Raw genomic sequence first — 14,295 nt, 5'->3', positions numbered from 1 at the left:
ACCCCCCCCCCCCCCCCCCCCCCCCCCCTCCCTGTGCTGCTCACACTCATCAGAAAGGGAAAACATCACTATTGGTTGTGAAGTGCGCCTGAACAAAGACCCAGTGTTCTCAGCTGAAGAGGAACTTGGACAGATCTGACCTTGATCGTTCGCAGCTTACTTAGACGAATTGCGAGCCGAGGCGTTGTGAAAGTCTTCATAACGAGCCGAGTTCTGTGATTCACGAGGTACATTCACAGTTAGATCAGCGGACGTTTCCCTGCTGCCTAAGGCAGAGTAATCACGTCTTGTTTTTCATCTCTTGAGGGTTTTAACCCTTGAAAAATGCATGCTGGGAAGTCCACCAATATAGTAATGATGCTTCTTTTGAGTGAACACTCTGCAGTAATTGTACTCATCATTACAAGTCACAAGACTTTAACTCATTAGATCTGAAATTGTCTGACAATTTAAGATAAATTGCTGTAAAATATTTACAATAAATGAATGATAAACTATTAGTTGGTTCTATACAGAATTCAACATCCGCTCTACATGTCCTGTACGTCTTTTCAAGTTGTGCCATTGTTTTTCATTGTCATTGATTTTTGAAAGGTTCACAAGGTTGAGTTCAGCACAACAAAGATACCCTTAATAAAAACAGGCGCTAGTAATAAAGTCAGTAAGGCGACATTTTTTAAATGGAATACTTCAAACCTAGAAACAGAAACGGCAACAAGAGACAACAAAGCTGTTCAGCCGAAAGCAAAGAAACACTCCATCTCTTTATCTCACTCTGGAATGTGTTTTCCATTGTGCAGAAATGACAGAAAACAACTTTTTCTGATGAGAGCAAGATTGAGATTCCACTTTGTTTTGCACGGCCTAGTTTTTTTTTTTGTTTTTTTGTTAGTACTTTCTTTTAAAGGTCACTTCGTCTAAAAAAAGAAACGTATGCCTTTTTTTCTGTTACGGATCACACACGCGCAGCCCGCCGATACACAAACACACCGCTCGCTTGCCTTGCCCCCATGCTCTCTCCACGGGACCCCATTGCAGGATCAAAGGCATGCCAAACAGTAGTCTGAAAGTGAGCGTGTTCCACATGGCCTTGTTGTGTCTGGCCTGCTTAAAGCCTGGTCAGAGGAGCCGTCTGGGGGGAATTCCTTCTCAGCTCGGCTGGAGTGGGTGAGAGACAGCCAGGGTTCTTGAGTGAGAGTGTTGAAGTGGTGGTGCATGAGCTGCTCTGCTGTAGGTATGTGAATGTGTGTTTGTGCTTTAAATCTAATGGAACAGTTTTTTTTCTTTACTGCATCTCCATTTCAGGAGTCATAAGAATCACATTTGGCAACACCATATCAAATGTAGGGAGCTGGAAGACAACAGTGTAATATAGAGAGAGGCAGACAGTTGGAAATAATGGACCAGCTGCAAGAATTAAAACAAAATGTGCAGATGGTAGGGGGACAGAAAAAGAACAAAAGTGAAGGATGTCACGTGTGCGTGTGCGTGTGTGTGTGTGTGTGTGCGTGCGTGCGAGGGAGACTCTTGAAGGGAAAGAATGTCAGAAATGTGGCTCCTTACCAGCCCGATAAACAAAGTTCGCCTCAGCCTCGGAGGAGGACGGCGAGAGCAGCTCGTCGTCGTACTCGTTGGAGCTGAAGGAGCCGGAGTGGTTCCTCTTGCGGGCGTCCAGGACGGCGTTGGCCACCATGACGTGGCGCAGCGAGTCGTTCAGGTAGCGGTGCAGCAGGCTGCTCTTGTACTTGGGCGGAGACACGTAGTCCTCGGCCAGCGAGGCGGCCGAGCGCAGCCCCGGTCCCATGCCCATGCCCATGCCCATGCTCATGCCCATGCCCATGCTCATGCCCATACCCATGGCCATGCCCATGCCCATGCCCATGCCCACCATGGAGGAGCCCTCCTTCTTGATCACGCTCTGGTACATGGGCTTGTTGAGCTCCTCGGGGCCGCTCTGTGTTCTCTGAGGGTTGTCCCCGTCTACGCCATCAAGGGGGAGAAATTAGAAGAAAAAACAACATTTAGATGCAATGTAATGTAATTTTCCAAAGCATATTACATCTTCCTTGGTATTTGTCTTGCATGTTTCTCTTTCTGTTTTCTCAACTGGAAAATGCACATATACCTACCTACAAGATATACTGTATATTGTTATATCAATATGTACATAACTGTATCTAGTTTCCGAAAAATAAAATGTGCATACATTTGCATATTTAACGAGCTATTCCTGGAATACAGGATCTTTAAAACACATTTGATTTGTAACTTATTGTAAATGCACGTAGAATTCTTTGCAGATGAACATCCAATGTATTTAATGTATATATATATATATATATATATATATACTCTCTATATATCTTTTAAAATGCTTTTGAGTACACACAGCCAATAAAGGTTAATCAGTTTTCAAAAGACTATAGCATCATCCAAAAAAATCCTACCAATCATCATCATGTGCAGATAGCAATCACACGCATATTCTTCAGCAAATGCTTCTCCAGTTTAAATCCAACTACATTCTGCATGTTCCTCCCCACTGACTCACAGTCTGGTTATTTTTGAGCTAATCTTGAATCTAAAGACCAGGGCAGGGAGATTTCAACCTGGCGCTCCTGCCCTCCTGCTGGCATCGCCTCAAGAGCAGAAAGCCCAGCCGAGACTTAGGACGCATTACCAAACCATAACGGATGGTAGCCTATTTCCTCTCCATCAAGACCACATTGCCCCTCTATTCCCCTGCAGAAATAAATAATTTCCAGGGCGCTCGGCAGCCGGAGAGATTGAATTAAAGCAAAGGTCCCTACCTGATGAAAGAAAACGGGGGGGTGGGGATAAAACACCGTACTGAAAAACCAGATATCCTCTGGCGGGGGGGGGAGTTCACTCGAGATACTGTCCCTGCCAAGACTGTGATTTTGTAATTTGGGCAGGTTGGACCGTTGATTCAGTCTGGGCCAAATTAAAATTAGAGCCCCCACATATCAGAAACACATGGAGGCTGCGAAACTCGCTCTCCTTCCCCAGCGCTGTCTGAGGTAGAATTCAGCGATTTCTTCAGCATCTCCTACGAAACCACACGAGCGATAATAAACCCAATCATTATAATCCCATAACAGTGTCCTTTTACCTCTAGGTCTGCCATCTTTTTATATATAATAAATATATATAAAAAGGTAATAAACTTCCCTGTCAACACCTACATGACGGCGTGTCCGCTCCAGATCACATGCAGAAAACAGCATTTTCTCACTTGGGCTCGCTACTGTAACTCCAAAACAAGCTGCACCATTTCAGGACAGGAAGAGAAATGCATGCCGAGTCAGTGGGGTCAGGTCTGGGCCCCATAAATAGCCTCCTGGAACAAAAGCATAGGCTTAAATACATAATGGAGGGCTTTTTAGCACTTGGGTCAGAAGTGGGAACAGCTTCATAACCATAATGTGAAAGGGAGAAGAGTCAGGGAGATATACAGAGCCTCCGGTGGTACAGTGGCCTGTGGCGGACACAATGCAAACACCATGCACACATTCCTCTTTCAGCCGCACGCTCAGCCAAAAAATGTAATTAGAGATCGCTGACACCACAGCGCTCTTCCTTTCTGTTCATTCTCTCACTGCGTGAGTATGTATGTTTTATTTCTTCTTCTTTTTTTTTGTTCGCTGACCATGTTTGCAGTGCTGTCAGCGAGTAGAAAAAGCCAGTTGCTGTAAATACACGGCTGACAGAGAGCTACTCATTTTCAATTGTAGGCTGGGAGACAGAGGTTGGCTCAGCGGGGTGTCCTAATGACAGCGTGTCGCGGCCCGCCGGCCTCGGCGTCTCCCGGAGTCCCCCGGCTGGATCACACACTCGCCATTTTCATACACACCCAGAACATGGCCCCGCGTGGCATCAGCCCGCTTTAGGACGCGCACAGAGGGAGAGGGCCCGGCCTTTGGCTGCATTTCACATCATAATGCTAGACGTGAGTTCCGGGGGCACAGGGAGTATGACGTAAGGAGATTAACCCGGTCACTCATACAAAGAGCATCAGCCTCACGCCAGACCGACTTATAACTGAAGTCTGAAGTGAACACCAATCAGACTGAGTGATGGAGCAGTTACGTACAGTATATGAAATTGTTTTCCAATATGCTCATAAAACGTGCACATACGTTAAATCCTTCCAATCAAACAAATGGAATGGTTCAGATTCCGATGTAGAATGAGGGATATTAATGTAGCTTTTGCTTTCATCTGGAGCAATAGAAGGAAACCGAAGAATTACCCCAGAGTCTGCATTACAGGCAACCGTAACTGAAGAGGTCAAAGGCCAACACTAACTAACTTACTGCTTTTGTTCTAAATAAATAAGGAAATTGATCATGTTTTTATTATTATATGCATTGTTGGATTATCCGACTATCAGGCAAAACAACTTCTTCGAGAGAATGAAACACATTTGAGGGGAGAGAGAGGCAGCTTGCATGTGTTGCCTCTGCTGTAACAATTTTAAAGGGCTACTGCAGCAATTAAGCTCAGTCTAAGCTGGCCTCATTTTTAGCATAAACACTGGATCAAGAGCATGTTTAATTCATCACCCTCCTTGACTCCTATATCTCCAAAACAAGTGCTTTTAGTCAGATGACCACCAGCCCCCTGTTACACGGTGAACCACTTTAGCAGTCAAGCCGTAATATGGCCGGTTTGTAAATTCTCCCCTTTTAACTTGGAATGGAACTTGGAAGTGCAGTCAAGCCGTACCGTCTGAGCAGCTGTCCTCGCTGCTGACGCTCAGCCTCTCTGCATTGCCCTGGACATACTTGTTGTAGAGCTTGATCCTGAGCGCCCAGCTCAGGTCCGGCTGCCTCACTGTGTTCTTCAGTCGCCTCCTGGCATTGGCAAACCAGTTGGATACCTGAGAGAAAGAGGAAAAAAGAAGCAAATAGAAACATGTGTTATTGTTTGGACTCCACACACCTCCACGTCCAAAGAAAACGTCTGCTCTCTGCCTGCCATCAGCCTCTCTCAGCGAGAGAGGCCGAGGCGAAAGACAGAAGCAGAGTCGGGTTGCAGAGCGGCTCTCTGGAGCAGCTTTAAGAAACATCCCAGACGCTCCGGAGAGACAATCCAGCATGCATCTTCTCTGTATCAACGCCATGTAGAAACATTTAACACCCCGCGAGCGTCAAGCGGCCAGCGAACGCAACGTTTCATTAACTAATGTTCCGACCGACATGGACGTCTCCCCCCCGTGCTTATTCTGGACTCGCACAGCCTCCCTCCATTAATAGGGCTTTTTTTCCAACACTGTCTTCAAGATGCAATAAAAGAGACACTCGAGCCGGCGCTCCTCCTTTCACTGGGAAGGGAGACTATTAGATGTTATACTAGAATAACTTTTCATGCTCAATAGACTTCAAGCAGCTTATGAAGGGGCTGAGACAGGGGCCTTATGCTAGAGTACTTATTTTTCTGATCCCCTCTTCCAGTATCGTGTTTCTCGTTAACTAAGACCATCCCACATCCCTTTTGTCTCGAGCCCAGCGCCGTGGCACTCCAGGGGGAAGGCGGCATCTAGTACATGTGGCTCGGCTGGAGGGGGAGGGCGAGGTGAGGCGAGGCGAGGCGAGGCAGGGGGGGACGGCCTCGCTAATGAGGAACTGGAGGAAGGATGGCTTTCAACGGGGTGAGAGGAGAAGAGAAAGGATGGCACGCCTGCTCAGATGACACCCAGAGAGATTTAAAAAAAAAAAAAAAAAGGGGGGGGGAGGACGTGGCAGCCAAACCAGCTCTTTCACCCGTGTCGGCATCTGTACTGTGTGTACCGTAGAGGGAGACGGCCTGCCACCACGCCGAGGGATTTCGACGGTGATGGAGAGATGGCACCGGTGCATTAGCACAACAGACAATTTACGACGTTAAGATGGGGAAAAAAATGGGCTGTTTTGCTCAAACATGACAGATTTAGTCGCTTTGAACACCTGGTGCCAGGTGGGTGTTTCCAGGGAAAAATGCGTTTCTACATTACTGGCGGCAGTGGTTGTTTGGACAAACCAGTGGAACAACTGGGTAGTTCTTAGGCTCCGCAGGCAAAGAAAAGAACACCACATTTGGGCTGCAACTAACAATTATTTTGGAAAAATCCATTAAGAGACTATAAAATGTCAGAAAATAGTGGAAAAACACCCAGCACATGTTTGCAGAAGTCAAGGTGATGTCTTTAAATTGCTTGTTTTGTCCGAAACCAAAAGATATTCCATAATTTATGTAATTTTCATTTGCATATTAGCATATTTGAGAAACAGAATGTTAAAACATATTCCAGGATAAATAACTTAGATATCAATCGATTAGGACAACTTTTGGCAGTCAATTATCTGTCGAGCAACTTTGCAATAAGTCGACAAATGTCGCAGCAAAACAAAGTGAATCGTCAGAAAATCAAAGGAAGAATAAATATAACGTAAAAAGCAAAAGAAACTTCCAAATGTTCCAAACAGAAGAAGAACAACCTCCCTCATGCTGGAAAATGTGGTGAGAATTATTTACCTGTCTGTCATCACCCTCATCCACTGACCTTTGACACTGCTGCTGGTATTTGGGTGTCAGCTTATACGTATGCGCGTGTGTGTGTGTGTGTGTGTGTGTGTGTGTGTGTGTGTGTGTGTGTGTGTGTGTGCGTGCGTTCGCAGCACAGCATCCCGGTGTTCAATACAAAGCATTCCTCTGCACTCTGCTCGCCCTCACCAAAACAAACAGCTCCATCAGGCTCCCAAAATGAGAACCAGATTAAGCATCGTGGCCGGCGGCCCGAAAAAGCCGCTGCAGAGTTTCTGAGGGCCGTATCAGTGACCTTGTCAGCCAGATGATACTGTACATACACAGCTGGGAGCGCCAGACACAAAAAACACTCATATCCACCGCTGTGTTCTCCTCTCAGTGGTCAGTTTTGTTAGTCGCTGAAGTCACGTTGCCCACTGTACTCTTGCATTATCAGTAGAGGGTGCAATAGCATATACATAACCTGTATTTATAACTACACCTACACTAGTGTTTCCCAACCTGTGGATCGGAGGCCAACAGGAGGCCTGTGGATAAATATGAGGATTTAGAGACAAACTAAAGAATTAAAAAGAAAAATACATCTCCGCTACACAAATTAAGTTTATTTTTCTAGATTTTCTTATGAAATTCTGAATAGCTTTACCTGTTTCTGCCTCTAAAATGTACAACATAAGAAAATAAAATCACTTTTTGCAAGCAGCGAAGTAGAGGGCTCATAAGCCAAAGAGGTGGAGAACCGCTGACTTACTGTACGAAACGCCAAATTTGATTTACAGTCATTTTGTCACATTTGAGTGAAACAAAAAAAGGACGAACGGAATTGCCAATTTGAAAGTGAGTAGAAATAACATTGACCGCCACTGCTCGAGAGCTGAAACATAAACAGCTCAAGATGTAAAAACACTTTCTACTCACAGCCTCCTAATTGCGAATGTAAGTCAAAATCCACTTTTTTACACAGAAACTCAACCACAGAAATCAAATTTCACTTTTCCCCTCACTGATCATACTCATGCCTGCGTGAACACTGAGAGACACCTCACTTTTTCTCTTTCCTCGTCACCTGAAGTGATAAAGACCAGAAAGCAGACTGACCTGGACCAGGGTCATTTGCGAGCCGAGGGCCAGCAGGATTTTCTCGGTCTTGGTGGGGTACGGGTTGTCTCTGTGCTTGTAGAGCCACTGCTTGAGCGGCCGCGCCATGTCCTGCAGGGCCTGACGCTTGTGTCGCACTTTACCACCGCTGGGACGACCCCTGTGGAGGAACGGGTAGAATAATGTCAGCCAGGTTCCACAGTGAAGTAAAGCTGTTATATAAATGTATACTTTAAACCTATAGTCCATGTGGATATGAATTATGGGACACATTCTCGGGGTATTTTTTTCATCTAAACCTGGACGGTTTGTTCTTTTCCGTCCAGCACATTTATTCTTTTTTACAAATTACAAATAAAAATGTATAATCTACCGATAAATGCAGGATTTAGTCTTTCTTTTCAGTTGTTTGAAATGTACCCACCCTGCATTCATCAGTAACATCATGATATTCATTATATCAGGATAAAATGTTGGTAAACTGTCTCAATTTCAATTTCTCATCTTCACAAATTAAAATAAGATCTGGTTTTAAAGCCATGGAAGAGAAAGAGGATTATGTTGTTTATTATACTTGCAGCTGCACTAAGTTGTGCAGCTGCAAGTGGAGCCCTGAGTGGACCGGCATGTTGTCTGAATGGTTAGTCATGACACATAAAGTGAACACTCAATAGAGCTTGCAATTTTCTCACCCATAACACTGCAATTAAGCTAAGAGACGTTGGAATAAAAGAGAGAGAGAGAGAGAAAGAGAGACATAGCGGGAGAGAAACACGGCAACTTGCTGTTTAATTTTCATTGCGTGTCCCAGAAACCACCGGCGCGTTGCAATGGAACAAACAAAAAACACTTTGCTCAGGCGCACATTTTTGCCAGATTAACATTTCACACCCGGGAGAAGCGGATCAAGAACAATGTAGCCGGGTCACAGTCAGAGCAAAGCCATCACACAAGGGACTGATAAAAAAAACGATATACTTCTGGTTTTCCTTTACAGAAAAGTGCTATGACACATGTCCAGGGGATACAATTAAAAAAAACATTACAGCAGGAAAAAGGGAGATTAAAAATATATAAATTCCAAAATCCCAAATGAGAAACTCAGTGCCACTCACAGCTATTGTAGAAGTAGGCTACTGCAGATATATTACACAAGATAAAAACAACACAAAATATCATGAACTCACTATAAATGTCTTATTGAGGAACACAAGACACCCTGTGAGTTCCTCAAGGAATATTAACATTAATCATTCAAGTACGTCTGCACCAGGCTGATGTTTTTTACCCGATTCTGGGAAGGATTGGGTCTCACCTTAGCTCCAGGTTTTATGAACCTGTAGATGTCAGTATGGTGCCGCGCACCGCTTCTCCCTTTATCTCACCAAAAAGCTCCACTGACTGCAGATGTAACATATTTCAGTCTAACCTCAAGTCTGCCTGAGGTTCATGTTCTACAAATATTTTGCTTGTAATCTAGATCGGTATGAACATCCGAAAGGACATTTTACATCGTGCCCTGAACTTTGGTTTAAACACACGCACACACCTCGCTTTAATCGTTTAATGTTCTTCATTAGCGCTGATGCTTCCCTTGAGGCGACAACTAAGTCCACCGACTCATAATATTCTTTGTTGTTGAATGTCACTCCTTTAGGAGGCCTCTGGAGGTCACAGCTATCTCTCTCCCTGGTATCCAATAAACATGCAAACAATACATAACAAATAATAGAATGACTGTGATTTCTTACAACTGCTCTCAGCCACATAAAGAGGAAACAAAAGTAAAATATATATATTTAAAAAACACACTCAGCCCTTGTGTGATTGACTAGGCCACACAGAGAGCGAATTTATTCATTGGAAACAGATGGAGACTTCTATAAGATACGCTACCGAACACGGCTGACCTACTTATTCATTTTAAGATTAGCTGTGAACATCAACACCTAAATGAGGACCAGATTTAGAAACGGTGAATATTAATTCCATAGATCCATCAGATCCTGTTGCGTTAAAGCCACGTGCAAAAACAGTCAGACTGGAAAACTAAATTTGCGTTTCAGCGTTGAGATGTGAAGCATAAGTAGTCCAAGTTTAGACCGATAAAAGACCTTCCTTGTGGGTATTTTATCCGTGCGTAAATCTCAGATTTGCGTGCGTAAATGCGCAATTCACGCACATCTGCAGAAACTATTTTATCAATCCAAAATATAACTAATAATTATGTATTATAACTTAAAGAGGCTCATGCACATCTCCAATGTAATTCTACAGTAAATTCACCCTACAAGTCTGATCTTGACATTTCTTATCCTGTTTTAATTTTGCGCACACGGTGGAGCGATAACGAGCTCTGATAACAAAACCTCTCATTGTCATGCACTCTCTCGGTGTGCTAACTCGTGCTGAGTGGAGAAACCGTGAAACAGAGGTATTCCTCATCGGTAAACCCGGGACAGCCACACATGCGTTAAACGCAACAGAACGCTCCACATACCCGCTCCGCCTGTGTCTGATGGCCTGGTTGTCTCTGATAGTCTGGTTGCTGGAGAGGAGGTCTGGATGTTGCCCGTCGATGACTTCTAGATAATTTCTGCTGCTCATCTCCACCTCTTTCGCCTTCTCCTCAAACAGGACCTGGCTGCTCAGTTTGTTAAACACGATGGTGTTCATCTTTGGCCGGATATTCCTCCCGATTAGAAAATGTTGAAAAAAGGTTTAAAAAAAAAAAAAAAGTTTTTCCTCTGATTTGTCACGGCGTCCCAGTGTCTCTCCTGTGGAACAAGTGTGGAGATTTTACAAAAGCAGTCTTAAAATAAATAAATCATACATATAAAACATAATTTGACACCTTCACTCTGGTATGTGTGATTCTGTTTCCCTTCACTGCGTGCCGCCTGCAAATGCACTGAATGAACCAGCCTGCAGACTGTCTTGAGCTGAGGTGGACCGTGCGTAACTGCGCTGTTGTGATGCGTCATTATAAGGTCGCTCTTTGTAAACATACGCATCTGCAATTCCAATTCATATCAAGGGATTTACGCGAAGACCAAGCATCCGTTAGTTATCGGATTTTGTAAAGCAGCAAACAAACGAATAAAATGTCAAATGACAGTCAGTGCAGACAGCAGGTCCATTATAACTGTTATTGGTGAATACATTTCATTTTAATCGAGCGCAATGACAATAAAACCATTATCACAAGACTAACTATTCTCTTGCTCAGCTTCAAACTTGATTTTTCATACAAGATGTGACAGAATTTTCCTCAATTCTGTTTCATACATGCAGTTTCAACTAACAACTAGGGTAAACGTATAATTTACTGCCGTAAATCTAGGCTACAGGCTCGGTGGTTTAGGTTGTAAAAAATGTTTTTATTCGTTTCAGAATTCCAGTTCAAGCATCCTGAATATTTCTGCCCTGTCTCTTCTGCGCTGCGGTAGCAAGTCTCTACAAAAACCCCGGATGGTTTATTTTGGTTGGTGCTCTCCTTTATTCAATGCTAAACAAACAAACCCCGCAAGTTCCACAAGTGTGACATTTTGTTTTTCTCTTCACTTTCAATTTGGAAATGCTCTGGGGGCGGGGGGGTTGAATATTGAATTTGTCACGGGGAAAGAGACGCGCCGTGATGCGGTGCCATCAGCACCCCGTTGCCAAATATGTAGCACAGAGAACCATGTAGTGATGAAATACACAAAAACATCATGCCGGCAGTGGGTTAAGAATTAATATTGTATATTATATTACGACTTAAAGTCGTGGAGATTTATATCAGAATAAAGAGCAATTTAAACTCAGCACTGTCCATTCAAAGTTAGATAAACTGTTTTATCCTTTTCTACATCCCTCATTCTAAACCTTAATAACCTGAGTACCATTTGAAAGCTAAGCCTATCGGTCCATTCCTAAAAAAAAAAAAAAAAACATCCATCAGTGTATCTCGGTCAGTTACCTGTCCCGGGCCCCTCCTGCGTCTCTCTGCCGTGTAGAACAATAATCCCGTTTCCAGTCTCCCATTCCCTGCTCACATGCTCCCGTCCTGAGATCCTGAGCTCAAACCACACGGACCGCCGTCTCCTCCTCCGCTTTATCCAGCGGCCCGCAACGCGCTGCCCGGGACTCTGAATATCTCACCCTGCTCATGTTTCCTAGCACGCGGCCCGAGCCTGCGAACATACTGTTGATGGTCTACGCCGGTTCCGGGGCCGGGGGCCAGCGGAGGGAAAGGGAGGGAGGGAGGCATCACGCTGCAAAAAAAAAAAGAAAAAAAGGGGGCTGTCGAAATCACCGACTCCACGGTGGAGTGTGATAATGTTACTTTTCTTGAAACAAATGTATTTCAGCTGACATGGGATAACACATCTCCTCCTCACAGAGCTAATGCTGGCTCCAGGGATTACTAGGGTATTTTCTGTTGCCTGTCTTGGAAGCACTATATCTAATAAGGAACCTTTTAGTTAAAGTAATTAGTAAGCGAACTAACGGCTTTATTAACAGTTCATAAAACATGAACGTATGTTTCATAGATCAGTTACAATCCATTACAGATACATGTGCATTTGTGAAATTGTCACCCAAAGTTCCAATTAAGTCCAGTGCATCTGGTTGACTTAATTTGCGTTACTTTGCAATCCTGCAGAACCCGCCTTAGTGTTTTATGGTGCAGAATTTGCAAAATAAATTCAATACGAAAACCTATTGATGTGCAGTGAATTTAGCTTTTGGGGCCGCTCGGGGTCCCGCTTGGTAATCCAGCCTTAGCGTCCAACTATTCAATCTTTTGTCTAAGAAATTTGACAAATAAGTCAAACGCCATGGAAGTCAATTCAAATCTTCTTGCCACATTTGCAGAATTTGTGACTTTGCCTTCAAAGGAAAGAAAGTCGCTTGGACTATATTTCTTTTTTACAGCTCCTGGATATAGTTAAACCTATTACCAACCGTCTGCTGCAGGATACTCTACACCTGTTTTTGGATGCTTGTAAAGAATGTATCTTCCCTTCACTGCAACATCACACCACCTAAATGGCACCATGTCAAATGTTTTAGATTTATTCTTACCCCATTCGTTTTTCGAACACCTTAGAAGTAACATTCTTTGTATTCCTGAATACAGATGCCCATCTTCTTTTTTTGCAGAACATCTTCTCCTTGGAGCTGCCTGAAGCTGAAGTCAACATCAGTGCTTTCTGCTGCAACAATAATTATTCCATCAGATTCAAACCGAACACAATCCAAGCTGTTTTTAGTAACATTTAGAATGAAGAGAAAAAAAAGAAGATTCTTACTGTATATAGCCATGCCACTGCTGGTTACTCCACCCTCTCATTGGCTTCCATTATAAAAGCTGTCACATTATGGGTTCATGAGTCACAGCGTCTGAGGTCCTCAGCTGTGTGTTCCCTTGGGGTTTATCCAAGGTAGTGATTCGAAGGACGTGACTAAGCAGCAAGAGCCATATGAAGGGTTAGGGATCTGTGTAATTATCGTTTATTTGTGCTTATTTTCATTTAACGGGGGAAGTTCACTTTTACTAACGGCTTGTGCAAACATGCTATGAATGACCCAGTCATGCAATCACTTTAATTAAGGTCGGGGAGGGTTTATTTGCTCAGGTTATACACAATATGTATGTTTTCCGTCTGGCCTGAAGTGAACCCCTGTTACCTCCCGTGACCTTGTCACTGTTGTCTAAACCTGTAGGTGAGAACGGCCGTCTCTAGGGATGGGAACATATGGACTCACTGGCTTCTCTTTTGTGTTATTCCACCTTCTCCACAGCCTCTGCTTTGGCTCACTAAATCTACGTTTGAGACTCCTGCCTGTTGACCATTGTGGGCGTACAAAACGATCCAACAGGTAGGAAGCACGACATCATTAATCATGATGTGCTGCTTCACAGGGGTCGGTGGCAGGAGCTCTGCAGGCGTTCCCCAGTGCGCCGCCCTGTTTCATCTCAAGCTGGAGTTTCACGAATTTCACCGGCATCTGCTTTCTGTGTCCTCTGATCTTTGTCGTTCTGCTGGTCACTTGGGTTTGACCAATAATGGTTTTCGAAGACTGGCACCAAACACCAATATTTTAAGTCTGGAGTTGCAGACAGCCGAGACAGTGTGCAGATATTGGCAATGTATATGCTCAAGCGATACAGGAGCTTAAAAATAATTCACACTTATAACTTTTTAGGTCGGTTTCTAACAGGACACAGTCTATTCAAGAGACGTATTTGCACCATCGACTCCTGCCTCATTGCCCATTCAACTTTCATGGAGCAGTTTATGACCGTACTCTGGCAGGAGAGGGTTACATAAAATCCGATGATGAAACACAGCTAATAAGCAACAATAGCGTTGTCCTTTTTGGACTCTCCGGCTCTCAGTTCCCTCAAAGGTCAGCACTGTCAAGATGGGTTGCTATTGTTCAACAGTGCAAACTTTTGTGTCAAAGTTGAAGACGCACAAAAGTTTTCTTTGAGCGTTTTTATGTTGCCCTTGTAAATGAATCTGCGGATTCAATTGAAATGAACTGACCATTGTTTTGTTTTTTATAGGTCACTGATATTTCCTAAACTTTGTAATTGTGTTATCAGCGGAGTATCCCTTTAATAAAGGCCCAAATCTCCAATATATTCATATACTG

At 43.8% G+C, this 14,295-nt stretch overlaps 1 protein-coding gene across 1 annotated transcript in view; it reads right to left on the bottom strand.

Annotated features, from left to right (window-relative positions):
* The window catches only part of mkxa (mohawk homeobox a), a 25,084-nt gene extending 14,695 nt beyond the window's left edge, over window positions 1-10,389 (bottom strand). The window contains exons 1-4 of the mRNA XM_031872417.1: window positions 10,148-10,389; window positions 7,648-7,807; window positions 4,750-4,903; window positions 1,564-1,980 (exon numbers count right to left, since the gene is read on the bottom strand). Of these exons, the coding sequence (XP_031728277.1) occupies window positions 1,564-1,980; window positions 4,750-4,903; window positions 7,648-7,807; window positions 10,148-10,323 (907 nt within the window). The 5' untranslated portion in view covers window positions 10,324-10,389. The remainder of the gene's footprint in view (window positions 1-1,563; window positions 1,981-4,749; window positions 4,904-7,647; window positions 7,808-10,147) is intronic.
* Window positions 10,390-14,295: the final 3,906 nt, after the last annotated feature.

This window comes from Anarrhichthys ocellatus, unplaced genomic scaffold, assembly GCF_004355925.1.
Source record: "Anarrhichthys ocellatus isolate YVR2014 unplaced genomic scaffold, GSC_Weel_1.0 scaffold63, whole genome shotgun sequence".
Taxonomy (NCBI): Eukaryota; Metazoa; Chordata; class Actinopteri; order Perciformes; family Anarhichadidae; genus Anarrhichthys; species Anarrhichthys ocellatus.
Note: the sequence above shows the minus strand (reverse complement) of the source record. Positions and strands in the feature narration are given on the sequence as shown.